This window comes from Salvelinus fontinalis, chromosome 35, assembly GCF_029448725.1.
Source record: "Salvelinus fontinalis isolate EN_2023a chromosome 35, ASM2944872v1, whole genome shotgun sequence".
Taxonomy (NCBI): Eukaryota; Metazoa; Chordata; class Actinopteri; order Salmoniformes; family Salmonidae; genus Salvelinus; species Salvelinus fontinalis.
Genome location: NC_074699.1, coordinates 29,343,786 through 29,371,708, shown reverse-complemented (window position 1 = coordinate 29,371,708; position 27,923 = coordinate 29,343,786). Strand labels below are relative to the sequence as shown.

The 27,923-nt window shown below is 42.5% G+C and overlaps 1 protein-coding gene across 1 annotated transcript; it reads left to right on the top strand.

The window, feature by feature from the left end:
- The first annotated feature begins 17 nt into the window (after nt 1–17).
- On the top strand, nt 18–27,923 carry LOC129834695 (switch-associated protein 70-like). The gene is made up of 12 exons (XM_055899912.1): nt 18–181; nt 1,723–1,863; nt 3,672–3,845; nt 3,995–4,222; nt 4,489–4,635; nt 6,007–6,115; nt 6,326–6,507; nt 23,214–23,321; nt 23,657–23,823; nt 26,273–26,471; nt 26,948–27,044; nt 27,232–27,923. The coding sequence occupies exons 1-12, from the start codon at nt 83–85 to the stop codon at nt 27,348–27,350; spliced, it is 1,770 nt and encodes a 589-aa protein (XP_055755887.1). The 5' UTR covers nt 18–82; the 3' UTR covers nt 27,351–27,923.

Here is a 27,923-nt window from a genome sequence, read left to right as displayed (position 1 = left end):
CGATCACGTGCCTATTTTATAAGTCAGTGTCCGAAAAAGTTGCAGCTTTACTTTGACATCGAGCGCACCAGGGGCTACGAACATGGGACTACTACGGGATGAATTTCTGAAGTCAATATGGCACGCATTCACAGCCTTGGACGTGGATCAAAGTGGGAAAGTGTCCAAATCACAGCTTAAGGTAGGCTTTAAAGCGTAGTTAGTAAGCCTACAGTATTATTTCATAATTAAGTAAAATTAACGATTGTTTGCCTTTTGATAAATTAACCGAAATCTAAATGAATTCTAACCGTGGAATATTTTCTCATGTTGCTGATCCGAATATCAGACCCAAACAAAATGTTCTGATCAGTTGGAGAAAAAAATATTTGACCATGTATAATTCACTATACACTATACTTTTATGTGTTGCTTCGCTTCCCTCACATCAGGGAATTTTGTGTCAACTGCCAAGTGATAATTCAGTCGGCAACATCGACAGCAAAGTAAAGACAAACTTCTGCTGCCCCTCAACTCACAGCCTACTCAGTTTCTACTTATATGAGTAGTATTTTATCTTACTCATATCTATGTCTAGCCTTTTCTCACAAAAACAGGAATAACAATGGTTCTATGGAAATAGCCTTTGTTGATTGACAGATCCCCATGAATGTGGGACATGCATGCCTTGATGATAATCTTGCTTTACACGCGATATTCTGTAATTTGTACAGAATCTACAGTAAGAGTGTTGAGATTGTAAAAGGCAAGGGGCACTGCTTTGGAAGGCTAGGTCTTGTTTTCCTGTCTGAGGCTGTCTGTCTGCCTGGTGGTCTGTGTACCAGCTAGACTCTGATGAAGACACTCCACTAAACATTTACCGACCTGAACGTGTTTTGGACGTATTGTTTGGTCCGTTTTTTTGGTGCTGTCTGGACTGACTGTATTATTATTTTTTTTGGTGCAGTCCAGACCGGCTTTGATTTCAACATCCAAGGACGTTGATTTTTGGTCCGGACTGGACAAAATCTGAACCAATCATAGACGTATATACATACTTTCGACGTCCAGAAAATAAGTATTTTCGATGTCTGGAAATGTTGTCTTTTCATCTTTCATTCAGCACCTAAATTCCACCTGAGCTATCACAACACTGCATAGTCAACATCCTGACTGGCTCGGAAATGTTGTCAACCATCCATTGTTAATATTATTTTTCAGACAGTCCAGTCTGTTCCGTTTGTCTAGATTATAGATGTTCATGAGTGGCTTGTTTATAAATATCATAAGATTTATTTTGATATATTTACTTCACTCTACATCTCAACAAGGACCTTTTCAACACACTTTTTGTAAATGTTTCCAGGAAGGAACAGAAGTAATGCTTGGGCAGTGATACTTGAACTGACAGCAACACATGCTGAGTCATGCATGTCAATGTGATCTTAGACTTAACAGAGGTCCTTTTGAAAAATCACCATGTAATTGTGTTAATGGGAGTATGATGCCCACTTGTATGAGGAATCTTTTTGATATCCATTAGACACCCCAATATTACTGTAACATCATCTCTACTATGCCCAGTGAATACCAACAGTATGACAGTAACCTCGCCCCCAGACTCATTGTGCATAGCCTGTATAAAATGCTTCTGAGCATTGGGGGGAAGTACCTGGTGAATGATATTACTATGACAGCAACGGTTTCCCTGACTGCATGACTGATCTGACTGTGGCTCTACAGGTGCTCTCTCATAACCTGTGCACTGTGATGAAGATACCCCATGACCCAGTGGCCCTGGAGCAGCACTTTAAGGATGACGATGAGGGCCCTGTGTCCAACCAGGGCTACATGCCCTACCTCAATAGATTCATACTGGACAAGGTGAGCAGTAAGAGCAACTAGCCTGGTCCCAGATTTGTTTGTGCTCTTTCCAACTCCATTGCTCATTGTCATGCCAAGTGGTGCAGCAGTCTAAGTCACTGCATCTCAGTGCTAGAGGCGTCACTACAGACCCTGGTTTGACCCCAGGCTATATCACAACCGGGGAGGGTTTGGCTGAGGTAGGCCATCATTGTAAAATAAGAATTTGTTCTTAACTAACTTAAATCAAATAAATTAAATAAAAGTGACAAGGATTTGGCAGACTTCAAATCAAAGTTTATCTGATCACAGTTTAGCAGATGTTGTAGCAAGTGCAGCTACTAGCTCCTAACAATGCAGTAAAATGTCAAACCGACATTGCACTCAGGCTGCTGAGCACCTGAGTCATCCTGTCTCCTCACCTCAGTGGGTCTGTTAGTGGAGGGCTCTGTTTGGTGATTTCATCGGGGTGTTAGGTCCATAGAAATAGAACCACTAGAATGGACATAGCCTCTAGGTCTCTAGGAGTATGAGGTGTAACTCTGGAGTACCGTATCCCCATAGGGGATAATAAGACTTAATGGGAAGTGTTTTATGGGTGCCTATAGAAAAATAGTTTAAATCAATGTTTTTCTGTATATAATTTCCCTTGCTCATAATATGATGAGCGTTGTTGCTATTTTCAGTATTTATCTTAGTTTTTAAGATATGCATTGTACCCGTATTAAAATGTATTGGTTTTTGAGAAATAAATGGAGCAAGCAGGATCTGTTTGTCCTTGAACAAGGCTGCCATTGTTATGGTAGGTCTACTGTGTGAGTAGCAGAATCTTTCTGTTTCACAGCCATCAAGGAGGTGTGAGACCCACCATTGTGAGTTATCGAAAGAAAAAACATGTGTGCTGAAAATTACTGCAATGAGTGCAAGAAAATATAGCCTTCGTTTCAAAACAAACGTCCATTAAGCTTACATCAGCTACTCACATTTCCTCCTGTGTCATACATTGCATTTAGAAGTGAAGGGTTAACACGCACACTACTATAGATAAATTCCACAACATGATGATTGCATGATGCAGAGTCTTTGGTTTTCGCTGAGTTTGTTTTCTAGAAAAGCTTCACAATCTGATTGGTAAACACCTTGTTGTTACACGTATTGCAGGGGTTCTCAAACTTTTTGGGGCCTGGGAGCCTTTTTGTGATAGCAAATTTATAGAGACCGACTAATAATCAGAACACGACTCGAGTGAGATAAAAAAAAATAGCATACAAGGAGTTTTATTATGACTTCGGCAGTGCATGGGAAGGAAGATTTTAAAGGCCCATCTATTGGCATCAGAGAGATAACAATTACTCATGTCCTTCTTAATATTCAAGCAGTCAGCCATTGGTAATGAATGCACTGACTTTGTAAACACCAGTGATAAAGCAAGAAGTGATCTTCAAAGTTTTTGTCCTCAGTTCTCTAGTTGGCAGACCATCAGATATAGCCCACATCTGTAGACTTGCAAGGCTTGCCAACTGTTTCCATAGCAATAACACTAACACTGATGTCAATTAGTAAACTGCTTTAGTCCTAGCGCTATTTGTACTTGGGGGCTATTTCCTTGCCTTTCTCCTCCGGAATCTGACTTGAATTGAAATGAGAGACGAAGAACATTATGTTTGTACTTCACATCCTGTGGGCTAAAACATAGGGCAGAGAAATATTAGGCTACTACTGACCCTTTCTAATCTTATTGCCCTTACTTACAGTATGTTGAAGAAAAATAGGAGAAGTTGTTTTGTTCTGTTTTGTGTAAATGTTGGCTTTGTTTATGTCAATTACAGGTTAGGGATAACTTTGACATACTGGAGTTCAACAATGTGTGCTGGACCCTGTGTTTCAAGAAAAACATCAACATGAGCCATCTTCTCATCTCCAACGATGACGCCTTCAAGGTCTGGTGCATCTTCAACTTCCTGTCTGAAGACAGGTACCCACTGGTTATCATCACAGAGGAAGTGAGAGACAAGACAACACCTTTAATACACTTACATATCTTATTTGTTTAGCTGTAATTATGCTCTTTCAGTTAAAATGATTCCCATTCATACCACAGGACTGACTCGCTGTGTCCTTTCCTCCTCCCCTCCACTCCTCCCTCCTCCAGATTGAGTACTTCCTGCGGAAGCTGATGGAGGCCATGGGAGGCATTTGGAATCAGGAGAGGTTTGATGATTACAAGCTCAGGTTGAACAGGAAGCAGCAATGCCTGAGTGCCTGGGAGCTGATAGAGCTGGTTGGCATGGGCCACTTCAGTAAGGGCATGAACCGCCAGACCCTGTCCATGGGCATCTCTGAGGTCTTCCAGGAGCTCATACTGGATGTTCTCAGACAGGTTCGCCTGCCGTACCCTCTCTCACTACACTTTATGCATCCCAAATGGGACCATATTCCCTATGTAGTGCAATACTTTTAAGCAGAACCCATAGGGCTCTGTTCAAAAGTACTGCACTACATAGGGAATAGGGTGCTATTTGGGACACAGTGACCGTCTACTCTACACTGACCTCTTTCAGACCTCTGCTGGGGGTAACAATAAAATAGATATAGATAAGATATTACAATCTTGAGTGTGATAGATTCATGTATTTTTTCCTGAAGGGCTACATGATGAAAAAAGGCCACAAAAGGAAAAATTGGACAGAGCGCTGGTTTGTGCTTGGACCAAACTCTATGTCATACTATGTGAGTGAGGACCTCACTGACAAGAAGGGGGAAATTTTGCTGGACCGCAACTGTTGTGTGGAGGTAATAACAATGTATTATTCCATTGGTCACTCTTAATGGTATCATTTAACTCCTAAATAAATTGTGTGGAGCGTTGGAATGCATGCTAGCCCACCTTTGTTAACCAGCTTCCTTTGGCATTGTTAACCCATAGCCTACGATTTCCGCGACCCCGCGTAAATGTAATTAACATAATAAAACAATCCCCATCAAAATCTATCTGTTTAAGTTAGAGATATACGTCTCAATCCACCGCATCCACCGATATTGCCCTTCCGCATCTGCATTGAAAGGTGGCAGGGCTAGAGCTGTGTTTGTCAGACCATGAAACATCACGAAAAAACTGTATTTTCATGAAAACGTGTGTAGCGTCCGCATTCCACTGATTTCAAAACTCGGTCCTCCAGAAAGTGGAGACTAACACCTTTGCAGTTCTACTACGTGATATCTTTCTAAAAAGCTGTGTTAGAAAGGATTACCTACACATTCTGACCAGCTCATGTTATAGACAGAATTGTGCTACATGGCAGACCAATCCGAACTCATCTCTCGGCATGTCCAGCCCATCCATTATCTCAGCCAATCATGGCTAGTGGGAACGTTCCTGTCTTTTTCTGTGGCTAAACCAACTAGGCTCGTAATTTAACCATTTTATTTGTATTTACAGATGGCATACAAGCTTGTAAATGTTTTTGAAGTTTTTTTATTAGTATTCATTTTTATCCCTTTTTTCTACCCAATTTTGTGGTATTTTGTGGTAGTTACAGTCTTGTCTCATCGCTGCGACTCCTGTACAGACTCGGGAGAGGCGAAGGTCGAGAGCCGTGCATTCTCCGAAACACAACCCAACAAAGCCGCACTGCTTCTTGACACAATGCTCACTTAACCCGGAAGCCAGCCACATCAATGTGTCGGAGGAAACACTGCACACCTGGCAACCGTGTCAGCATGCACTGTGCCTGGCCCGCCACAGGAGTCGCTAGTGCGCAATTGGACAAAGATACCCCTGCCGGCCAAACCCTCACCTAACCCAGACGACGCTGGGCCAATTGTGCACCACCCCATGGGTCTCCTGGTCACGGCCGGCTGCGACAGAGACTGGACTCATACCCAGAATATCTAGTAGCACACTCGGGACGCCCACACGTTTGTTATTAAGGCACATGAAAGTTCACATGTTCCAGAAGGCATTTCTGCCAAAAAAATGCATTTTGATTTTAAAAAATTAAGAAAATACGTTCAAATGGCTCTCCTGTGAAGTAGTGACGCGCGACATACACCTAGTTTCCTGAAATGAGTCACACATTCAATGTTTCATCAAACTCTAGAGGGTTAATGGGGTCAACACAAGGAAGTGTGCAGTGAGTGTGTGACGTCTTGTTCTCTCTGCAGTCTCTACCAGACAAGGAGGGGAAGAAATGTCTCTTTATAGTCAAGTGCAGTGACAAAAGCTTTGAGATCAGCGCATCGGATAAGAAGAGGAAACAAGAATGGATTCAAGGTAAAGTGACCAATCCCTCACCACCATCTTAACATATTCTGTAAACAGCAAAGCTTTTTTTCTCACCACATTAGGGTTTATTTTAAATCTCAGAGGAACTTAAACACACAGCTGGGCCAGAGTGATGTGAGTGTATCAGGGTGTGAGGGTGCTGCATTAGATAAAGCAGCCAGCCTTTCTTTATCTGACTCTCCTACCCTCCCCTCCCAGCCATCCAAACATGCATCCAGCTGCTGAGGTTGGGCCTGCCCTCTCCGCACCGTGAGGCCAGGCTACGGCGCAGGGAGGTCAGGCAGAAACAGCAGGCCGAGCAGGGGGAGCTGGAGGAGAGGATGAGGCTGCTGCAGATAGCCAATGAAAACAAGCATAGACAGCTGGAGTCCATGACGAAGGTACTCTGTTTCGCTCCCTCTGTCCCTTTCTCCTCTCTCTGTCAATTCAATTCAAAGGGCTTTATTGGCATGGGAACCATATGTTTACATTGCCAAAGCAAGTGAAATAGATAATTAACAAAAGTGAAATAAAAAATCAGAAATTAACAGTAAAATAGTAGAGACATTTGTGCAATGTGCAAATAGTTGAAGTACAAAAGGGAAAATAAATAAACATAAATATGGGTTGTATTTACATAGTTTTTTGTGCTTCACTTGTCCTTTTCTTGTGGCAACTGGTCACAAATATTGCTGCTGTGATGGCACACAGTGGTATTTCACCTAATAGATATGGGAGTTGATCAAAAAACATTTTGTTTTCAAATTCTTTGTGGGTCTGTGTAATCTGAGGGAAATATGTGTCTCTTATATGGTCATACATTTGGCTGGAGGTTAGAAAGTGCAGCTCACTTTCCATCTCTTTTTGTGGGCAGTGTGCACATAGCCTGTCTTCTCTCGAGAGCCAGGTCTGACTACGGCGGCCTCTCAATAGCAAGGCTATGCCCACTGAGTCGGAAGTCAAAGCTTTCCTTAGAGCATGTGGGCTGAGCAAACATTCAACAGAGAACACACAAAAATAATCTATCAATTGTTTGTACTTTGAGGCACTTTTAAACACAGGGGCCCCTCAGGGGTGTGTGCTCAGTCCCCTCCTGTACTCCTTGTTCGCTCATGACTGCACGGCCAGACTCCAACACCATCATTAAGTTTGCCGATGTCACCGTGGTCAGGTATTTTGCTTTCTTTTTTGGTTAGTTCTTTTCAATGTGTCAAGTATATTTTAGTTTTCTCTAATTGTGTTTCTGTCCTGGAGTCTGTTTGTGTTTGTGAACAGAGCCCCAGGACCAGCTTGCTGAGGGAACTAGGGATGGGAATTTGACCTTCTGTTCGAGTACCCTCATGATTTTTTTCTGGAGTACTCAAAATAAAATAAGCTATTTTTGGAACAAGGGCGGCACTGGAAAAAAGATGTGCGTATTTGTCTACAGTATATGCCAACAGTGAGCAACAATCTCTAATTTATCAGAATGTTACAGATAACGAATCCTAATTGCTAAATTGGTTTAATATATTCAGTCAATAAAAAAAACAAGTGCCATTTAAGATAAATTTATTGACACTTTAATAACAACTGGTTATATTGTATCGTTGAAGACATTCTTCAAAAAGGTAGTCTATGGCTGTGCAATGGCATATCCTTATTTTGTTAATTTAGCAGACAAGATGCTCATTTTTCCTAAGCCCTTATTACACTCGACACCTATTTTATAGTAAAAAAAATGATGTAATATAACAGAATAACAGATAACGGAATAGTGCGAAGTGATTCGCATCTCATGTCTGGAACAGTTGTTCTCAAAGAGTGATCATTTGAAACAGGGCTCAATTTGGCGAGTTGAAAGACACATTTTTCAAGGATACAAACCAAAATCTGTCTTCTTTTCAATATACAGACATTCGATTTAGTTTATTATGCGAGTTCCTTAGAATTTTCTAAATGGATGAACAATTCTACATGGTAAGGAATTATGGCCAGGACATGTGTTTAGTGAGTAGGCCTAGGCTCAATGATTCTGATGGAAATACGCTCTTTGTCTTTATCAAGCAAAAGTTTCAGCATATTTTCAGTGTGGAACCTGTCTATGTTTAGCTAAATGTATTCTAACAAATTCTAAACGCTAGCAGTGCATAACCCTAACCTTAAATGAAGACCAAATGGGCCTCCTGAGTGGCGCAGCGGTCTGAGGCACTGGATCGCAGTGCTAGAGGCGTCACTATAGATCCGGGTCCGAGCCCGGGCTGTGTTGCAGCCGGCCGTGACCGGGAGATCCATGAGGCGTGTCGTGGAATATTTCTGATTCAAAGGAGAGAGACTTTTAGATATATTAAAAACAAAAAAACGTGATTATTAATTATTGCAACAATGGAGCTGGTCAATAGCCACCCTTAAGTTACACGCTACCCAAACCGGATGCGTCGCGTGCGTGAGCGTTGCAAAATAAATGTACGCATACATGTTATTCAATCATTAAACCCACACTGCTCGCGCGCACCAACGAGCATCTGCGTTGCCAAGCTATAAAATGGAAGTTGCTTCTATTTGTAACGCTGAACGCGATGCAAGTCCTGCCTCTCCCATCTCCTCATTGGCTTTTAGAAGCATATACCCATCTTCTCATTGGTTATACCCACGTGGTTTGATTGAAAGATGAAATGAGGTCGGTCGGTCGGTCAGTTGTGGTAATACACCTTATTATGAAAGTTAGATGCCAATCGCCATATAAAGTCGGTTGACTGTTTTATGTGTGGATTAATTGTCGGAGTAGAGGACCTGGTGCATTTCAGGTAAAATAACAACTCAACATTTATATCCAAGGACAAATTAGCTAGCAACAGCAAGCCAACTAAATAGGACAAATTAGCTATCAACTGCAAGCTATCTAGCTAAATTGCCATAAATGTTTAATGCTTTTTGACCTGTCCCCAAATTAGCATAATTGGTTACAGTTTGTTTTGATATTTCAAACTGTGTGTTGTGATCATGTTTGTTGTTTGCGCACGTGAACGCACGTGCTGGTCCGGTTTTGGCATGGTGTTAAGTGATTGCTGAGAGCCCAATGAACAGATTTGTGTTATAGCTCTTTATAGCAAAGTACATCCTCCTGAATGTTCATGACAAACAACAGATGTGTAGAATTATACAAAGGTACATTGTGATATCAAGCAACAGACAGCAAGATTTACATTGCGCCAGGTTTCTGTCTCTAAGTCATTTACTACTTGTTTATACAGAAATACTAATGCAACATAGGACACTAGGTCCTTCCCTCAAATTATGAAGTCCAGTTCATCTGCGATGTGGGAGAAATAAACTGGAGGGAGGGTTTGCCTGTTCCTGGCAGACAGGCCAACATTTCACACAGACACTAATCATGGAATGCAGTCTTTAGGTTTTATCAGGCATCGTAAATCAACTGTCAGCGTTAAGCCTCAGAGTCTCCTCTCAGAAAAACAAACAGAGTGTGAAATGACTAATATAAGAATACATTCTAATATTGAGCAATGTGAATAACATAATGTTGTAATTTCCACCACAGGCAGCGCACAATTGTCCCAGCGTTGTCCTGGTTAGGGGAGGGTTTGGCTGGCCGGAATGTCCTTGTCCCGTTGCGCTCTAGCGACTCCTGTGGCATGCCGGGCGCATGCACTTGTTTCCTCTGACATATTGGTGCGGCTGGCTTCCAGGTTAAGCGAGCAGTGTGTCAGTGACTCAATTATTCCAAAACTGCAGCTCATTGTTGGAACACATATTTTCCTACTTCAGTCAACCAGTCCATTTAGAATTTGAGGGACAAGGAGGGCAAAGGGAATTTCGGGAGCAGAACTGCAATGCTTGGTTTGGTTTATTTTTAATTGTGTCCTGCAAATGCACATGTACAAATGGAATACGAGAGTCAAGGCAAATTAACATTGTCTTTTTTGACCAAATAGTTTTACAGTATTGGAAAAAATTTGATCTCTGGTTAAAGACAAATTATTGAGGTCAGTTCAAGTACTCAAGTACTTTATTTCTCATGCCAATCCCTAGAGGGGACTCTTCTCTAGGTTCATCTCTCTGTATGATGGCTTTGTTATGAAAGGTTTGGGAATTGCTTCCGTTTAGGTGGTCCTAGAATTTAACGTCTCTTTTCTGGATCTTGATAATTAGCGGGTATTGTCCTAATTCTGCTCTGCATGTGTTATTTAGTGTTTGAATTTGTACATTTGGTGTTTGTCCCATTTTGTGACTTATTGGTTGGTGAGCGGACTCCAGACCTCACAACCATAAAGGACAATGGGTTCTATAACTGATTCAAATATATTTTGCTAGATCCTAATTGGGATAATGAATTTTATGTTCACAGCTTTGTGGACGTTACCTGTGGTGCTGATGTTTAGCCCGGGGTAGGTATAGTTTATTGTGTGCTCTAGGGCAATGGTGTCTAAGTGGAATTTGTGTTTGTGATCCACGCAACTGGACCATTTTTGGAACACCATTATTTTTGTAGGTGAGGTTGTAGTAGGTGAGGTTGGGTGCTGCAGAATGTTCTTGTGCCCTCGACAATTCAAATTGTTCAAATCAAATTGGATTGGTCACATACACATGGTTAGCAGATGTTAATGCGAGTGTAGCGTAATGCTTGTGCTTCTAGTTCTGACCATGCAGTAATATCTAACAAGTAATCTAACAATTTCACAACAACTATCTTTTACACACAAGTGTAAAGGAATGAATAAGAATATGTACATATAAATATATGGATGAGCGATGGCCATGGTATATACAGAGTTGTAACGCTCGTCTTCCTCCTCGTCTGAGGAGGAGCAAGGATCGGACCAAAATGCAGCGTGGTTTGAATACATACTTATTGTTTATTAAACGAAGACGGAAAAACACTTAAACAAACTACAAAACAATAAACGACGTGAACAGACCTGAACTTGAGAACATATAAAAATGAACGCACGAACAGGAACAAACGAACAAATGAAACGTAACAGTACCGTGTGGCGAACAAACACAGACACAGCAACAATCACCCACAAACAAACAGTGTGGACAACCTACCTAAATATGGTTCTCAATCAGAGGAAACGTAAAACACCTGCCCCTGATTAAGAACCATATCAGGCTAATACAACGAACCCAACATAGAAACACATAACATAGAATGCCCACCCCAACTCACGCCCTGACCATACTAAACAAATACAAAACAAGGGAAAACAGGTCAGGAACGTGACAAGAGTACTGTATATAGATATGAGATGAGTAATGTAGGGTATGTAAACATCATATAAAGTGGCATTGTTTAAAGTGACTAGTGATACATTTATTACATCCAATTTTTTATTATTTAAGTGGCTAGAGTTGTGTCGGTATGCTGGCAGCAGCCACTCAGTGTTAGTGATGGCTGTTTAACAGTCTGATGGCCTTGAGATAAAGCTGTTTTTCAGTCTCTCTGTCCCAGTTTTGATGCACCTGTACTGACCTCGCCTTCTGGATGATAGCGGGGTGAACAGGCAATGGCTCGGGTGGTTGTTGTCCTTGATGATCTTTTTGGCCTTACTGTGACATCGGGTGGTGTAGGTGTCCTGGAGGGCAGGTAGTTTCCCCCCGGTGATGCGTTGTGCAGACCTCACTACCCTCTGGAGAGCCTTACGGTTGTGGGCGGAGCAGTTGCCATACCAGGCGGTGATACAGCCCGACAGGATGCTCTCGATTGTGCATCTGTAAAAGTTTGTGAGTGTTTTTGGTGACCAGCCAAATTTCTTCAGTCTCCTGAGGTTGAAGAGGTGCTGTTGCGCCTTCTACACCACTCTGTCTGTGTGGGTGGACCATTTCAGTTTGTCCGTGATGTGTACGCCGAGGAACTTAAAACTTTCCAACTTCTCCACTACTATCCCGTCGATGTGGATAGGGGGGTGCTCCCTCTGCTGTTTCCTGAAGTCCACGATCATCTCCTTTGTTTTGTTGACGTTGAGTGTGAGGTTATTTTCCTGACACCACACTCCGAATGCCCTCCCCACCTCCCTGTAGGCCGTCTCGTCGTTGTTGGCAATCAAGCCTATCACTGTAGTGTCGTCTGCAAACTTGATGATTGAGTTGGAGGCGTGCATGGCCACGCAGTCATGGGTGAACAGGGAGTACAGGAGAGGGCTGAGAACGCACCCTTGTGGGGCCCCAGTGTTGAGGATCAGCGGGGTGGAGATGTTGTTTCCTACCCTCACCACCTGGGGGTATCCCGTCAGAAAGTCCAGGACCCAGTTGCACAGGGCGGGGTCTAGACCCAGGGTCTCGAGCTTAATGATGAGTTTGGAGGGTACTATGGTGTTGAATGCTGAGCTGTAGTCGATGAACAGCATTCTCACATAGGTATTCCTCTTGTCCAGATGCGTTAGGGCAGCATGCATTGTGATTGCGATTGCATCATCTGTGAACCTATTGGGGCGGTAAGCAAATTGGAGTGGGTCTAGGGTGTCAGGTAGGGTGGAGGTGTTATAATCCTTGACTAGTCTCTCAAAGCACTTCATGATGACGGAAGTGAGTGCTATGGGGCGATAGTCGTTTAGCTCAGTTATCTTAACTTTCTTGGAAACAGGAACAATGGTGGCACTCTTGAAGCATGTGGGAATAGCAGACTGGGATAGGGATTGATTGAATATGTCCGTAAACACACCAGCAAGCTGGTCTGCGCATGCTCTGAGAACGCGGCTAGGGATGCCGTCTGGGCCGGCAGCCTTGCGAGGGTTAAGACATTTAAATGTTTTACTCACGTTGGCTGCAGTGAAGGAGAGCCCGCAGGCTTTGGTAGCGGGCTGTGTCGGTGGCACTGTATTGTCCTCAAAGCAAGCAAAGAAGTTGTTTGGTTTGTCTGGGAGCAAGACATCGGGGTCCGCGACGGGCTGGTTTTCTTTTTGTAGTCCGTGATTGACTGTAGACCCTGCCACATACCTCTTGTGTCTGAGCCGTTGAATTGCGGACTCTACTTTGTCTCTATACTGACGCTTAGCTTGTTTGATTGCCTTGCGGAGGGAATAGCTACACTGTTTGTATTCGGTCATGTTTCCGGTCTTCTTGCCCTGATTAAAAGCAATGGTTTGCGCTTTCAGTTTTGCGGGAATGCTGCCATCAATCCACGGTTTCTGGTTGGGGAAGGTTTTAATAGTCGCTGTGGGTACAACATCACCGATGCACTTGTTAATAAACTCGCTCAACAAATCAGCGTATACATCAATGTTGTTGTTCGACGCTATCCGGAACATATCCCAGTTCACGTGATCGAAGCAATCTTGAAGAGTGGAATCAGATTGGTCGGACCAGCGTTGAACAGACTTGAGCACGTGTGTTTCCTGTTTTAGTTTCTGTCTATAGGCTGGGAGCAACAAAATGGAGTCGTGGTCAGATTTGCCGAAAGGAGGGCGAGGGAGGGCTTTGTATGCGTCGCAGATGTTAGAGTAGCAATGATCCAGAATTTTGCCAGCCCGGTTCGAGCATTTGATATGCTGATAAAATTTAGGGAGCCTTGTTTTCAGATTAGCTTTGTTAAAATCCCCAGCTACAATAAATGCAGCCTCAGGATATGTGTTTTCCAGTCTACATAGAGTCAAATTAAGTACTTTCAGGGCCGTCGAGGTGGCGGGATATACACAAATGTGATTATAATCGAAGAGAATTCTCTTGGTAGATAATGCGGTCGACATTTGATTGTAAGGAATTCTAGGTCAGGTGAACGAAAGGACTTGAGTTCCTGTATGTTGTTATGATCACACCCCAACTCGTTAATCATAAGGCATACACCCCAGCCCTTCTTCTTACCAGAGAGATGTTTGTTTCTGTCGGCACGATACATGAAGAAACCAGGTGGCTGTACCCATTTTTATAACGTTTCCCGAGTGAGCCATGTTTCCGTGAAACATAGAATGTTACAATCTCTGATGTCTCTCTGGAAGGCAACCTTTGCTCGGATTTTATCTACCTTGTTGTCAAGAGACTGGACATTGGCGAGTAGTATACTCTGGAGCGGTGGGCAATGTGCCCATCTACGGAGCCTGACCAGAAGACCGCTCCGTCTGCCACTTCTGCAGCACCGTTGTTTTGGGTCGCCTGCTAGGATCGGATCCATTGTCCTGGGTGGTGGACCAAACAGAGGATCCTCTTCGGGAAAGTCGTATTCCTGGTCATAATGTTGGTAAGTTGACGTTGCTCTTATATCCAATAGTTCCTCCCGGCTGTATGTAATAAGACTTAAGATTTACTGGGGTAACAGTGTAAGAAATAATACATAAAAAAACTAAATACTGCATAGTTTCCTAAGATTGCGAAGCGAGGTGGCCATCTCTGTTGGCGCCGGAATACTAAACGTTGATATACAGTAAATGTTGAAGAGGGTGGGGCTCAAGCTGCATCCCTGTCTCATTCCACGGCCCTGTGGAAAGAAGTCAGTGCGTGTTTTGCCCATTTTAACCGCACACTTGTTGTGTACATGGATTTTACAATGTTGTATGTTTTTCCCCAAACACCACTTTCCATCCATTTATATAGCAGACCCTCTCTCTCTCTCTCCCTCTTTCTCACATATAATTGCTATGTAGCTTCACACTACTTGTCATTAAAATGTTATTCAGTTATTCACCCTTGTTATTCACCCTTTCATTCAGAACTATAGACCCCCACAGAAACTGACCTGCTCTCTCAGGACAGGGAATCCTCACACCTCTCCCTGTTACTAATCACACTTTTATTGTCCTCTGTTTGTCTGCTGTAAATTAGCCCCTTAAGAATTCATTAACAATTAACAATGTTGATTGTATTCTATGGTCAGGTTCTGTCCTCATCCAGGCCTGTTTCCAAGCATTTTACACAGACCTGTCACACATTCTTCCACTCTCTCAGCTGAGACAACCCAGACTAAATCGGACACATTCATGGTCCATCAGGGGTGATTGTAGTAGTTATATTGTAGGGTTATTATAATAGTTTGGGAATTATACTACCAGTTGTCGACTGACCTCAGTAAACCTGATCCATGATGTCATTTTACAGGTAGCCTACTCCTGAAGGTACAAAATATATTATAATGAGCCTGTTACAGTATTTGTAAAATGTTTCACTACTTCTCAAGTCTGTGGTGAAAGCCCTTGATGGAAAAGTCCAGTGGCTGTGTGAAGGAGGTGTGATAGTTAAAGACAATAGGCTGATTATATGGTCGAGTTCTCGCTACCCTTTACTGCATTCAATTATAATGGACAGAATGAAAGGTCAGAGCTTACCAACCCTCTCTTTCCCGAGTAAAGGAAAACCCCTCTCTCTCTCTCCCTACTTGCTTTCTCCGATACCCTTTATTATATATATTTTGTATATATATAAATGTAAAGTTTACAGTTAAGTATTGCTATTTAGATTAACAATTGATTTAGTGAATGTTTATTTGTTATTTGTCACACGGCTCAGATGCTCGCATGGTATTACCTGTGGGGGGGGCTGTGGTTTCTGTTACTCCCAGAGGAGTTTCAGTGTCTCATTAATGAACACCATACCGTGAAGTCTCATGCTTAACTTTGACCCATGTTTAACTAGTGTAAAACTTGTAGAAAACTTACCTTAAAAACTTCTTAAGGCTAGGGGGCAGTATTCGGAAGTTTGGATGACTGAGGTGCCCAAAGTACACTAGAAAACACTCTAAAGTTTCTAAAACTGTTAAAATAATGTCTGTGAGTATAACAGAACTGATTTGGCAGGCGAAACCTTGAGGACAATCCATCCAGGAATTTTTTGTTGTTGAGGTCATTGGATTTTCCAATGCTTTTCTATGGGAAACCCGAATTATTAGGACCCAGATTGCAGTTCCTATGGCTTCCACTAGATGTCAACAGTCTTTAGAAATTGTTCGATGTTTTTTTTGTTGAAAAATTAAGAAGTAGTTGTATTCTTTCTAAGTGTCACTCAGGTGGACTCTAGTCTTTTGGTGCGCGTGAGAGAGCGCTCCTCGTTGTTTTTCTCCGGTATTGGAAACAGTTTATTCCGTCTTAAATTTGATCGATTATTTACATTTTAGGGTACCTGAGGTTGGATTAGAAATGTTGTTTGAAATGTTTGGACCAAGTTTAAAGGGAACTTATTAGATCCTTTGTAGGCATGTTGGGCGAGTTGGAACCGGTGTATTTCTGAATCAAACGAGACAAAATAAACTGATATTTTTGGGATATATAAAGGACTTTATCGAACAAAACGACCATTCATTGTGTAACTGAGACCTTTGGGATTGCAAAAAGATGAAGATCTTCAAAGGTAAGCGATTAATTTTATCGTTATTTCTGACTTTCGTGATGAAAGAACAGCCTCAATTTGTCAGGGCATGTATTCTACAAGGTGTCGAAAGCATTCTACAGGGATGCTGGCCCATGTTGACTCTAATGCTTCCCAAATTGTGTCAAGTTGGCTGGATGTTCTTCAGGTGGAGCCATTCTTGATACACATGGGAAACTGTGGGGGAAAAAACCCAGCAGCATTGCAATTCTTGACACACTCAAACCAGTATGCCTGGCACCTACTACCGTGCCCCAGTCAAAGGCACTTTTATATTTTGTCTTGCCCATTCACCCTCTGAATGGCACACATACACAATCCATGTCTCAAGGCTTACAAAGAGATATAAGAAAAATCAGGATTTTTTTTTTTTACATGCATTTAACCCCTTATTTTTGGCACTAAACAGTGGGGGATTCTACTAAACTATATGGAATTGTTTTAAGAAGGTCATACCAAGGATCCTTTTCTTATATGATTTTGAATTTCAAGACCTCTTGAATAGGGTTGAATATTTTCCCGGTATTTTACAAATGTTCCATCCCGAGAATAAATCACTTTTATTCTCAGGATGGAACGGTATTGCCCGCCAAAACCGGAAGTGTCATTGTAAAGCATATAAATAGGCCTGTCTGGATTTGATTAGAGCAAAATTTAAATCTGATGCTACCTGAGACTGATGAGCCATACATTAAATACATTTTATTAGCCCAAGACCAAATTGTTGTGTCATTATCCAATACACATATGATATAGGCTGCTGCACATTACACATTTCATAAAAACATAGCCCATAGATGTAGCTAGCTATACAATGCCTTTGGAAAGTATTCAGACCCCTGATTTTTTCCCCCCACATTATGTTACGTTACAGCCTTATTCTAAAATGGATTAAATAAAAAAAATCCTCAGCAATCTACACACAATACCCCATAATGGCAAAGCGAACACTGTTTTTCTGAATTTTTGGCAAGTTTATTCAAAATAAAAGACCCTTTGCTATGAGACTCGAAATTGAGCTCAGGTGCATTGATCATCCTTGAGATGTTTCTACAACTTGATTGGACTGTGTGGTAAACTGTGATAAATTCAATTGATTGAACATTATTTGGACTGGCACACACCTGTCTATATAAGGTCCCACAGTTGACAGTGCATGTCAGAGCAAAAACCAAGCCGTGAGGTTGAAGGAATTGTCCGTAGAGCTCCGAAACAGGATTGTGTCTGTTGGAGGTTACGGTAACCGTAACCGGGAACCGCTTTTCAACCCTATATATACAAATATTTACCATTTGTTTTGATGAATGTTGTTATTTGGCCTTACTGCTATTAGCCCATACAGACTCATTGAATAACAAATTCACTACATGGAACAACAGATAGTCCCCCGAAAAAAATCTAAAGGAAGTTTGTTCTGAAGTGTCTGTCCTATATCTGAGAGATATAAGAAAGATCAGGAAACATTAGTATATATATTTTTTTACATGTTTTTAATGCACTAAGCAGTCTCCATATATACAGTACATCCATCCATTTTTTTCAACTGGTACTGGGGGACCTTGTGAGGCCTGTGGGCGTCCTAGAGCAGAACAATAGTTTGTAGGCAAAACCTTCGTACGCTACAGATGATTTTGTGAGAAGACCGATTTTTGGGATGTCTCATGGTCTGACCACTCTAGCTTTGTCACCTTTCACCTCAGATGCGGAAGTGCGACATAGGCGGATGCAGTGGATTGAGACGTATCCAATGCAATGTATAATGCTAATTAGATTTCCATGGGGCGCCGACATCAACCTTAGAGGCTTAATCTGTTTGACTCAGAGTGATTAATTTTGGCCCACATGCTTAGGGATATGAGTCTAGCTAACCCAAGCGATATCTCAGACACCACTGGCCCGATTTTGACTAAACTTGGGTGAATGATTCGTCTTGCCATAGAGATCCGTAATTTACAAAATGACACTGATTGGCCCAAGGGGGGTGCTGCATCATTCGTGGGGGACGACATCTTTACTGTTGCCTTGTTTTTCATTAGATCTGAGAAGGGGGGAAAAAAGCACTTATGCAAACGTAGCTGGCTCTGGGACACCTGTGAAAGAGCTGATGCCTGTATTCCGGTGCTGGTCTGCTGGTTATTTAGATCTGTCTCAGACTACCCACTTCCCCCTTTGCACCAGCATCTGGAGGCCCAGCTTTTCTTCTTATGCATCTTTCTTTGCTATTCAAGTTCTCAACTCAAATCCTGTTTAGCTCAGTTTTTAGAGCATGGTGCTTACAACACCAGGGTTGAGGGTTTGACTCCCAAGGGGGTGGGGGAGTATGAAAAGGTATGCACTCACTACTGTAAGTCACTCTGGATAAGAGCGTATGCTAAATGACTAAAATGTTTTAAAAATCTGATCAACTACCACTGTCCAATTGAAAGAAGTCCTTATCTTTTTATATTATTTTGTTGCTGTATTGTCACAATTCTAAAGGATAAACATATGATACAGGGGTCTGATAAGTCTAATGAGTGTAGCTTGTCCCACTGAAAAGCAGCAGCCTGTCCAATATCATTTTTTTTCTCCTTTAGACCAAACTCAAAGACGAGTTCCTTTTTAAAGCCTGTTGAATTGAGAGGGATTTTCCCTATCAGTTTCCCTAAAGTAACCTTTAGTTGAGAGTGTAATGGCTGAATTAACACCAAGTTGACATCAAGCGAATTTATTTTTTTAATTACCATTTTTAAAGCCATGTTCCCCCGTCCTTGATTTTTACTAAATAAGTATATATATCACACTGTTGTTGTTAGAATGTTAATATCACAAATATAATTTTATGAGGACATTCCCCCCTGCCCCTCATTCACCGCCAGTCATTCACTGGCAGTCAGCCTGCGAGGCAGATGATGGCCCCTCGAAACTACACCTAAACTATATACAAATTCATTTCACACATATAATAATAATAATCGAGTTAGCCTAAAGACAAGATTGACAATATATTAAGATTAAGATCACTTTATTCATCAAATGTACACAAGGTCCAACTGCAATGTGACTTCTGCTTTATCCCAACCCCTCCGAAAGACACATACATATACAGGCTGGAAAGGTTGGAGCAGGGGGCTGCCACACTGGGTGAGATTAACAGTGCAGCATGGAATTCAAAGTTTGGAGTTTTGTCACATGCACAAGTACAGTGAAATGCATAACTTGCAATCCCTGACCAACAGTGCAGTATTGCATATAAAAATAGTATAATAAAAAAAAACAAGAGAGGAAGCTATATACAGAGTCAGTACCAAATGTACAGGGATATTGGAGTATTTGAGGTTGATATGAACATGTAGGCAGCAGCATAAATGGTGTGCGGGTGTTGTTGTTTTTTGACCTAGGCAAGTCAGTTAAGAACAAATTCTTATTTTCAATGACGGCCTAGGAACAGTGGGATCAAGGGCAGAACGACAAATTGTACCTTGTCAGCTCGGGGATTCGAACTTGCAATCTTTCGGTTACTAGTCCAACGCTCTAACCACTAGGCTACCCTTCTGCCCCAAATGTATGTATGTATGTATGTATGTATGTATGTATGTATGTATGTATGTATGTATGTATGTGTGTGTGTGTGTGTGTGTGTGTGTGTGTGTGTGTGTGTGTGTGTTGGTTTGAGTGTGTGCAAGAGTGTCAATGTAGGCGTAAAAGGCAGATGGATATACACGTTGTTGTTTTTTTTAACCTTTCTTTAACTAGGCAAGTCAGTTTAAGAACAAATTCTTATCTATAATGATGGCCAAACCCGGACAACGCTGGGCCAATTGTGCGCCGCGCTATGGGACTCCCAATCACGGTCAGATGTGATACAGCCTGGATTCAAACCAGAGACTGTAGTGACACCTCTTGCACTGAGATGCAGTGCCTTAGACTGTTGCGCCACTCGGGAGCAGTATGGCACGGCTGAAATGTGCTGAAAAGTGACTGGTAGCAGGAATATATAAATACCTATGGTAATATACTGTCACGTTGGTATAAAGAGATTGGGAGACAGGCGCAGAAATAGGTAACAGGGGTTTTTATTTACCCAAATTACAACGTGCCATGTCAAGGCACGGGGACAAAGCCCAAACAAACACGTATACAAAACACAGGGTTGAGACCCAAACGAAAGAGCGAGGAGTGCCTCGAATAAATACACAATCGACAAGACCATGGTGAACACTTATACAATTACTAATCAAGGAAATGGGGACCAGGTGTGCGTAATGACACAGTTCCAGAGGGATTCGTGACATATACTAATGGTAATATATTAATGTAAACAGGAGTAGTAATGACCAGTAGCAGCATAAATGGATAAATGCTTATGGTAATGGAAACCAATAACCAATGAACAGCAGCGTATTGGTAGTAATACATCTTGACACAGAGGCAGGGGAAGGAATGCCAAAAAGTGACTTATTCAAATTTTCCTACAGAGTCACAAGCAGGTATGACGTTTTGATGTCTATATATGTATTATAGTATTAGAAAGAGCAGATTCTAAATCACATATCCTTGTTAAACAACTCTTAAAAATTACCCCTTACATTTACATTTAAGTCATTTAGCAGACGCTCTTATCCAGAGCGACTTACAAATTGGTGCATTCACCTTATGATATCCAGTGGAACAACCACTTTACAATAGTGCATCTAAATCTTTTAGGGGGGGGGGGGGGGGTTAGAAGGATTACTTTATCCTATCCTAGGTATTCCTTAAAGAGGTGGGGTTTCAGGTGTCTCCGGAAGGTGGTGATTGACTCCGCTGACCTGGCGTCGTGAGGGAGTTTGTTCCACCATTGGGGTGCCAGAGCAGCGAACAGTTTTGACTGGGCTGAGCGGGAACTGTACTTCCTCAGAGGTAGGGAGGCGAGCAGGCCAGAGGTGAATGAACGCAGTGCCCTTGTTTGGGTGTAGGGCCTGATCAGAGCCTGAAGGTACGGAGGTGCCGTTCCCCTCACAGCTCTGTAGGCAAGCACCATGGTCTTGTAGCGGATGCGAGCTTCAACTGGAAGCCAGTGGAGAGAGTGGAGGAGCGGGGTGACGTGAGAGAACTTGGGAAGGTTGAACACCAGACGGGCTGCGGCGTTCTGGATGAGTTGTAGGGGTTTAATGGCACAGGCAGGGAGCCCAGCCAACAGTGAGTTGCAGTAATCCAGACGGGAGATAACAAGTGCCTGGATTAGGACCTGCGCCGCTTCCTGTGTGAGGCAGGGTCGTACTCTGCGAATGTTGTAGAGCATGAACCTACAGGAACGGGTCACCGCCTTGATGTTAGTTGAGAACGACAGGGTGTTGTCCAGGATCACGCCAAGGTTCTTAGCGCTCTGGGAGGAGGACACAATGGAGTTGTCAACCGTGATGGCGAGATCATGGAACGGGCAGTCCTTCCCCGGGAGGAAGAGCAGCTCCGTCCTGCCGAGGTTCAGCTTGAGGTGGTGATCCGTCATCCACACTGATATGTCTGCCAGACATGCAGAGATGTGATTCGCCACCTGGTTATCAGAAGGGGGAAAGGAGAAGATTAATTGTGTGTCGTCTGCATAGCAATGATAGGAGAGACCATGTGAGGATATGACAGAGCCAAGTGACTTGGTGTATAGCGAGAATAGGAGAGGGCCTAGAACAGAGCCCTGGGGGACACCAGTGGTGAGAGCACGTGGTGCGGAGACAGATTCTCGCCACGCCACCTGGTAGGAGCGACCTGTCAGGTAGGACGCAATCCAAGCATGGGCCGCGCCGGAGATGCCCAACTCGGAGAGGGTGGAGAGGAGGATCTGATGGTTCACAGTATCAAAGGCAGCCGATAGGTCTAGAAGGATAAGAGCAGAGGAGAGAGAGTTAGTTTTAGCAGTGCGGAGCGCCTCCGTGACACAGAGAAGAGCAGTCTCAGTTGAATGACTAGTCTTGAAACCTGACTGATTTGGATCAAGAAGGTCATTCTGAGAGAGATAGCAGGAGAGCTGGCCAAGGACGGCACGTTCAAGAGTTTTGGAGAGAAAAGAAAGAAGGGATACTGGTCTGTAGTTGTTGACATCGGAGGGATCGAGTGTAGGTTTTTTCAGAAGGGGTGCAACTCCGAACACCCCTTGAGCTCGATTTCAAAATATAACATTTTGGCAGATTTACTGCGATTCCATGGCAACACTCAAACCACAGTAATATATTTAAACTCAAAATATGCCATTCAGTTCTTTTGAAAAGCATTTTCTTAAATTCATAATGTTCCTTAAAGCCCCCATGCAGTCTTTTTAATGTTCTTTTTTAAATCATGTCTAATAAATCACTATCTGTGTTCAAATACCCATACAAACATACTGTATACATACTTAATGAGTATATACTACATACTCTTATTTCATTTTAGTATACTCTAAACAAACGATATTGTTTCAGTTGAGTACTAGTGCTTCTCCTGTCTACCGGAAGTTGATGCTGTTGCTATGCAACCTCTTGCTAGCTTGTTAGCATAACAAATGACTAGCTAGACGATTTTGGGTGTGTTCGTAATTTCAATCTGGAGTGCCAGAGTGCGCTCTGGGCGTTTGTAAATTCAGAGCGCACACTGGACATTCTGGCCAAGGAGTAGGGTTGATCTGAGCGTTCAACTCCAATGGCAGTCAAGCACCCAAGCTAACGTTGGCTAGCTACTTCCAGACATGAGAGAACATCTCACTCTGACCTCACTACTTGCCCTAGCAGAACTGGTTAGGCTGTTATCCAGAGTGTTGGTGACTCGTTCCCTCGAGGCCAGGCTTTTCTAGTGTTAAGGCTTCCTCTCCTTTGGCTCCTGACAGAAACTGGAGGAGGCAGTGGCCACAGCGACTCTGGAGGAGCAGAGGAGAAAACAGACCCAGACTGACCTGCAGGACCGCTACAGAACGGACCTGGAGAGAGAGAAAATGGTAACCAACCACAAAGCTACACTCTAGCTCTGTTCCAGGAAGTGCATACTCAGAATCGCTGCAACAACATATTGCTCAGCAAGACTTCTCTCATGACTTTGAATCATTGCGTTTGATGAATAACAAAGTATTATTACTATTACTATTACTATTACTCACAGTATGAGTAACAGTATTATTTATGGAGTTATCTAGGAAAATCTACATTAAACACAATTGATTGTCATATGCACACCACATGCTACTTTGTACTGTGGTGGTGTGTGTGCGTGCGTGCATTCATGTCTGTGTGTCCAGATTATCATATCAAACTGTGTGTTATTGTCCCCTGTAAGGTTCGTCAGCAGATGGAGAAGCAGGTGGCCCAGAAGTCCAGTGAGTTGGAGCAGTACCTGCAGCGTGTCAGGGAGCTGGAGGACATGTACCACCGCCTGGAGGAAGCACTAGAGGACGAGAGACAGACCAGGCAGGATGAGGAGACCATGTGCAAACTACAGACCAGGTTAGACGCAACACACACTTGACACATTCATAGCTTTACACTGAGTGTACAAAACATTAGGAACACCTTTCTAATATTGAGTTGCTTCCCCTTTTGCCCTCATATTTATCTAATTAACTAACGATGTATAATTGTTATACAATTAAATGAATAATGTAACAATTAACTCATTAGGATCTGGGGCACCACGAGAGAGGTTCTTTAAAGAGTTACCATCTCCGGAATGAAACTCTAAAAGGTCTTTACCTATCACATCTATAAACAGTCAACGTATTAATCATAACCTCGTATCATATCATCATTCTGAACAGTCGTAACCTCCTTGCATCTGCAAAAACCTGAGCCTTAATTATGATTCAGTACTACCCAAATTGGTTTAATTATTTAATTACTAGCTAATTAAATGGGAACACAGGCTAAACACACACACACTCTGCACCAGTTATTGACTGGAGACGTAATACTCTGAAAACAGGTCCATAGCGGAATGACAACAACATGGATGCTTGTTAAAGAAGAGATGGAGTGGGAGAGAGAGGGACAGAGACACTTAACATTGCCACATTCAGAAACTACTGTCACCTACAATAACCATATACTTTGCATAAGAACCGCTGCCCGCTTTGAGCAAGACATCATGAATGTATTTACGTGAAATGCCTGGGTCCGCCGGGGATCTCTCAGTGAACGGGGCAGCCTTGGAAAGGGTGTTGGGCCTTTTCGCGGCACGCTTGTAAGGCTCTGATTGTCCAAAATGGTTTCAACAACTCTTCTACTATTGTCCTTTCTGTTGTCCTTTCTGGTGACTACACGACAAGTCGCCTATCTGGTGACTTGTCGTGTAGTCCTAAACAGAACTACAGAGTTGATTTTCCTTCCATTCACTCTTGAAGATAGGCTAGCCAGCTGTATCAATGGTTTCCCAGTGGGGTGATGAAAGTAGCGTAATACGATGGTCTGTAACGATTTTCGTCTGGAGAAGAGGACCAAAATGCAGCGTGGTAAGTGTTCATGATAAAATAATTTAATCACAACTGAACACTACACAAAATAACAACGAGAAAAAAACGAAAACTAAACAGTTCTGCAAGGTGACATACACTAAACAGAAAACAACCACCCACAAACACAGGTGGGAACAGGCTACCTAAGTATGATTCTCAATCAGAGACAACGATAGACAGCTGTTTCTGATTGAGAACCATACCAGGCCAAACACACAGAAATACAAAACAAGGACAACATAGAACACCAGACATAGAATGCCCACCCAAACTCACGCCCTGACCAACCACAATAGAGACATATAAAGGATCTCTACGGTCAGGGAGTGACATGGTTTGAACAGAGTAACAGGATGGTCCTACTTAAATTGGCTTTCGAAGATACTTTACTTAGGACAGCTAATCAGCCGTTCCAGTGATTGTCCTGGAGGTAAGTTTATCGTCTCCACCTCCCGTTGAGATTCAAAGTTCAAACCATTTTAAACATGTAGTTGCTGCTTCACGCTTTTTCTGGTTCAATGTGTTTTTTTCTTAACCCATCATTTATACCTTTTGCCCGAAAGGGCCGATTCCGGCTGGCTGGCATGCTCCCTGACCTCACTCTGGGGCGGTGATTACTCACTGTGCAAAGTTTTGGAAAACAATTATCTCTTATAACTTCTCAAATCACATTCCTCTCTTTTCAAAAACACTTTAATAATTTTCCATATTACATGCACAACCAATAGTATGGAAAATGTATCCATGTAGTGTGTATACTTTCCAAGTTACAGTATTTCCTTCATAACATTTTTAATGACATCACAAAATAACAAACAAAATGACATTAGTGTTCTATAGACCGCCTCTGACAATTCCCCACGTTCTACATTAGAAATATTGTTACATTATTAGCTTTTTAATGTGTTAGAGTTTCAGCGGGAAAAGGTCTGTTAGGACAAAGCACATTCCTTTGGTGAATTTGGAGAGCGCAAGCCTGGATCTTCTCCCTTGATTTACAACATGACGTGAGTGTAAATCACCACTTGTTCTTTCCTCCCCCCTCTACGGGTGAAATGGGGTCTGATTGAAGTTATTCATTGCAAACCTGATCTGACCTATTTGGATTCTCGTGGTCAGTCATGACAAAGAGATCCTAGCTTTCACCTTGATTCACCTGGTCAGTCTATGTCATGGAAAGAGCAGGTGTTCCTAATGTTTTGTACACTCAGTGTACATGCACTGGTTAAAGGTAGTACACTATATAGGGAAACGGGTGTCATGTGGTACACAACTTCACACGACACACACAGATGGAGTGTACATTATCGCACAAAAACAGTTGTGTATCAGAAGGCTGTGTATAGATGTTAACATTCACATTCTCAGGCATCTGCACCTAACATTTGTTTGAGTGTCTGTCTGTGATTGGTTCATGTGGTGTGTCTGTTTCTGCATGTACCCAGGCTTCTGGAGGAGGAGTCAGCCAAGCGGGGGGAGCTGGAGCAGATCCACCTGCAGCAGCAGAGGGCCATCTCCCAGACCCAGGCTGAGAAGCAGGAGCTGGAGAGCGACCGGCTGGCCAAGGAGATGGCCCTGCAGGCAGCCATGCTGCAGCTGGAGAGTCTTGAGAGAGAGAGGCACGGAGCGCTGGAGCAGTACGAGGTCAGAGAACAACACCCTGTCTGTGTTTCAATATGGCTGTTAGTAGGAACCATGTCCCCTATTAACACTTCACTTAAAGTAAGGTGTTGCTGGGCCATTTCATAAACAAGATAAAAACAAATTTGTCAGGAAGTACTTCCTTTAGACCTATATGTCTGTGAGCAACTACTGGTCTTTATTCAGCTGAATATAGTGTTGAGTCAGTGGAAGGCTGCCTGACGTTTGAACCGTCCCTGGCACCAAACTTGGCTTCTTCTCAAATTACTCCTCTGTCAACTGTTGACGCAACACAAAACAACACAAAACCGTCATAGAGGTCTCTCCTTGCACTCTGTTGCCATCTAGTGGTGATTTCACTGAGAACTGTCTCCACTTCAAGAACAACAGCATAACTTATTTATTATTTAAACGGACTTGTACTTGCCATCATTGAGATAGATATATGGATAAACCCTGTGTGTGTGTTTGTGTTACAGGAGGTGAGAATGAAACTGGAGCAGGCAGCTAATAAGACCAAGAGCTGGAAAGACAAGGTGGCCAAGCACGAGGGACTGGTCCGTCTCATCCAGCCAGGTAAGTAAGAATGAGAGAGGCCAACATCACCATAGTAGAATGTCCTCCACTGCATGTTCATGTTCTGTTCTGTTCTCCTCTCCATACTCATATTACAATGCTATTGATGTCTTTGTTCTATTGATCTATTGTTTCAATACAGTCTGTGATGTTTTCTTTCTCCTTCTGTCTGTGTCTGTCTGTGAAGGTGATAAAGGACCACAGAGGATGACTAACTGGGGCCCAGCAGCCTTCACAGACACTGAGCTGGACCTGAGGAAGAAGTCCTGGCAGGAGAGGAAGAACCACAACCAGTCAGCCCAGTAGACTAGAGATGGTGCTACTTACCTGATGGTCCAGACATCTTACTGTGATCGTGTAGCATCAGGATACTGTTGTCTTATTGTTGTTGAGAATTAACTAATAGTGTACGATTGCAAAATTCCTGAAACTTTCCCAAAATGTCCAGGATTTCCAGAAATCCTTATTGCTGGATTCTCGATTTCCTGCTTATTTTCTCCTAATTCTGGGAATCTTCTAACTGGGATATCTGGAATTTTGAAACCCTACTAATGTGCCAATGCTTTGACATTCCAAGTGTTTCGCCATTCTGTGGTCTGATAAGTCTTTAACCAGGAAAAAGAGTTGTAGATATTCAGTGAATAATATGTTAAACTTTTTTTTAAGTAGAGTGTCATGAGAAAGTAATAAGACTAAAGTAATAAGACTAAAGTAATAAGATTAACTTGATACGATTAAAGTAATAAGATTAAAGTAATAAGATTAAAGTAATACGATTAAAGTAATACGATTAAAGTAATAAGATTAAAGTAATAAGATGTTTTCTATTTAAAATGCCAACGCATAAGTAGCGCATCTTATAAAATATATTTAAAGACA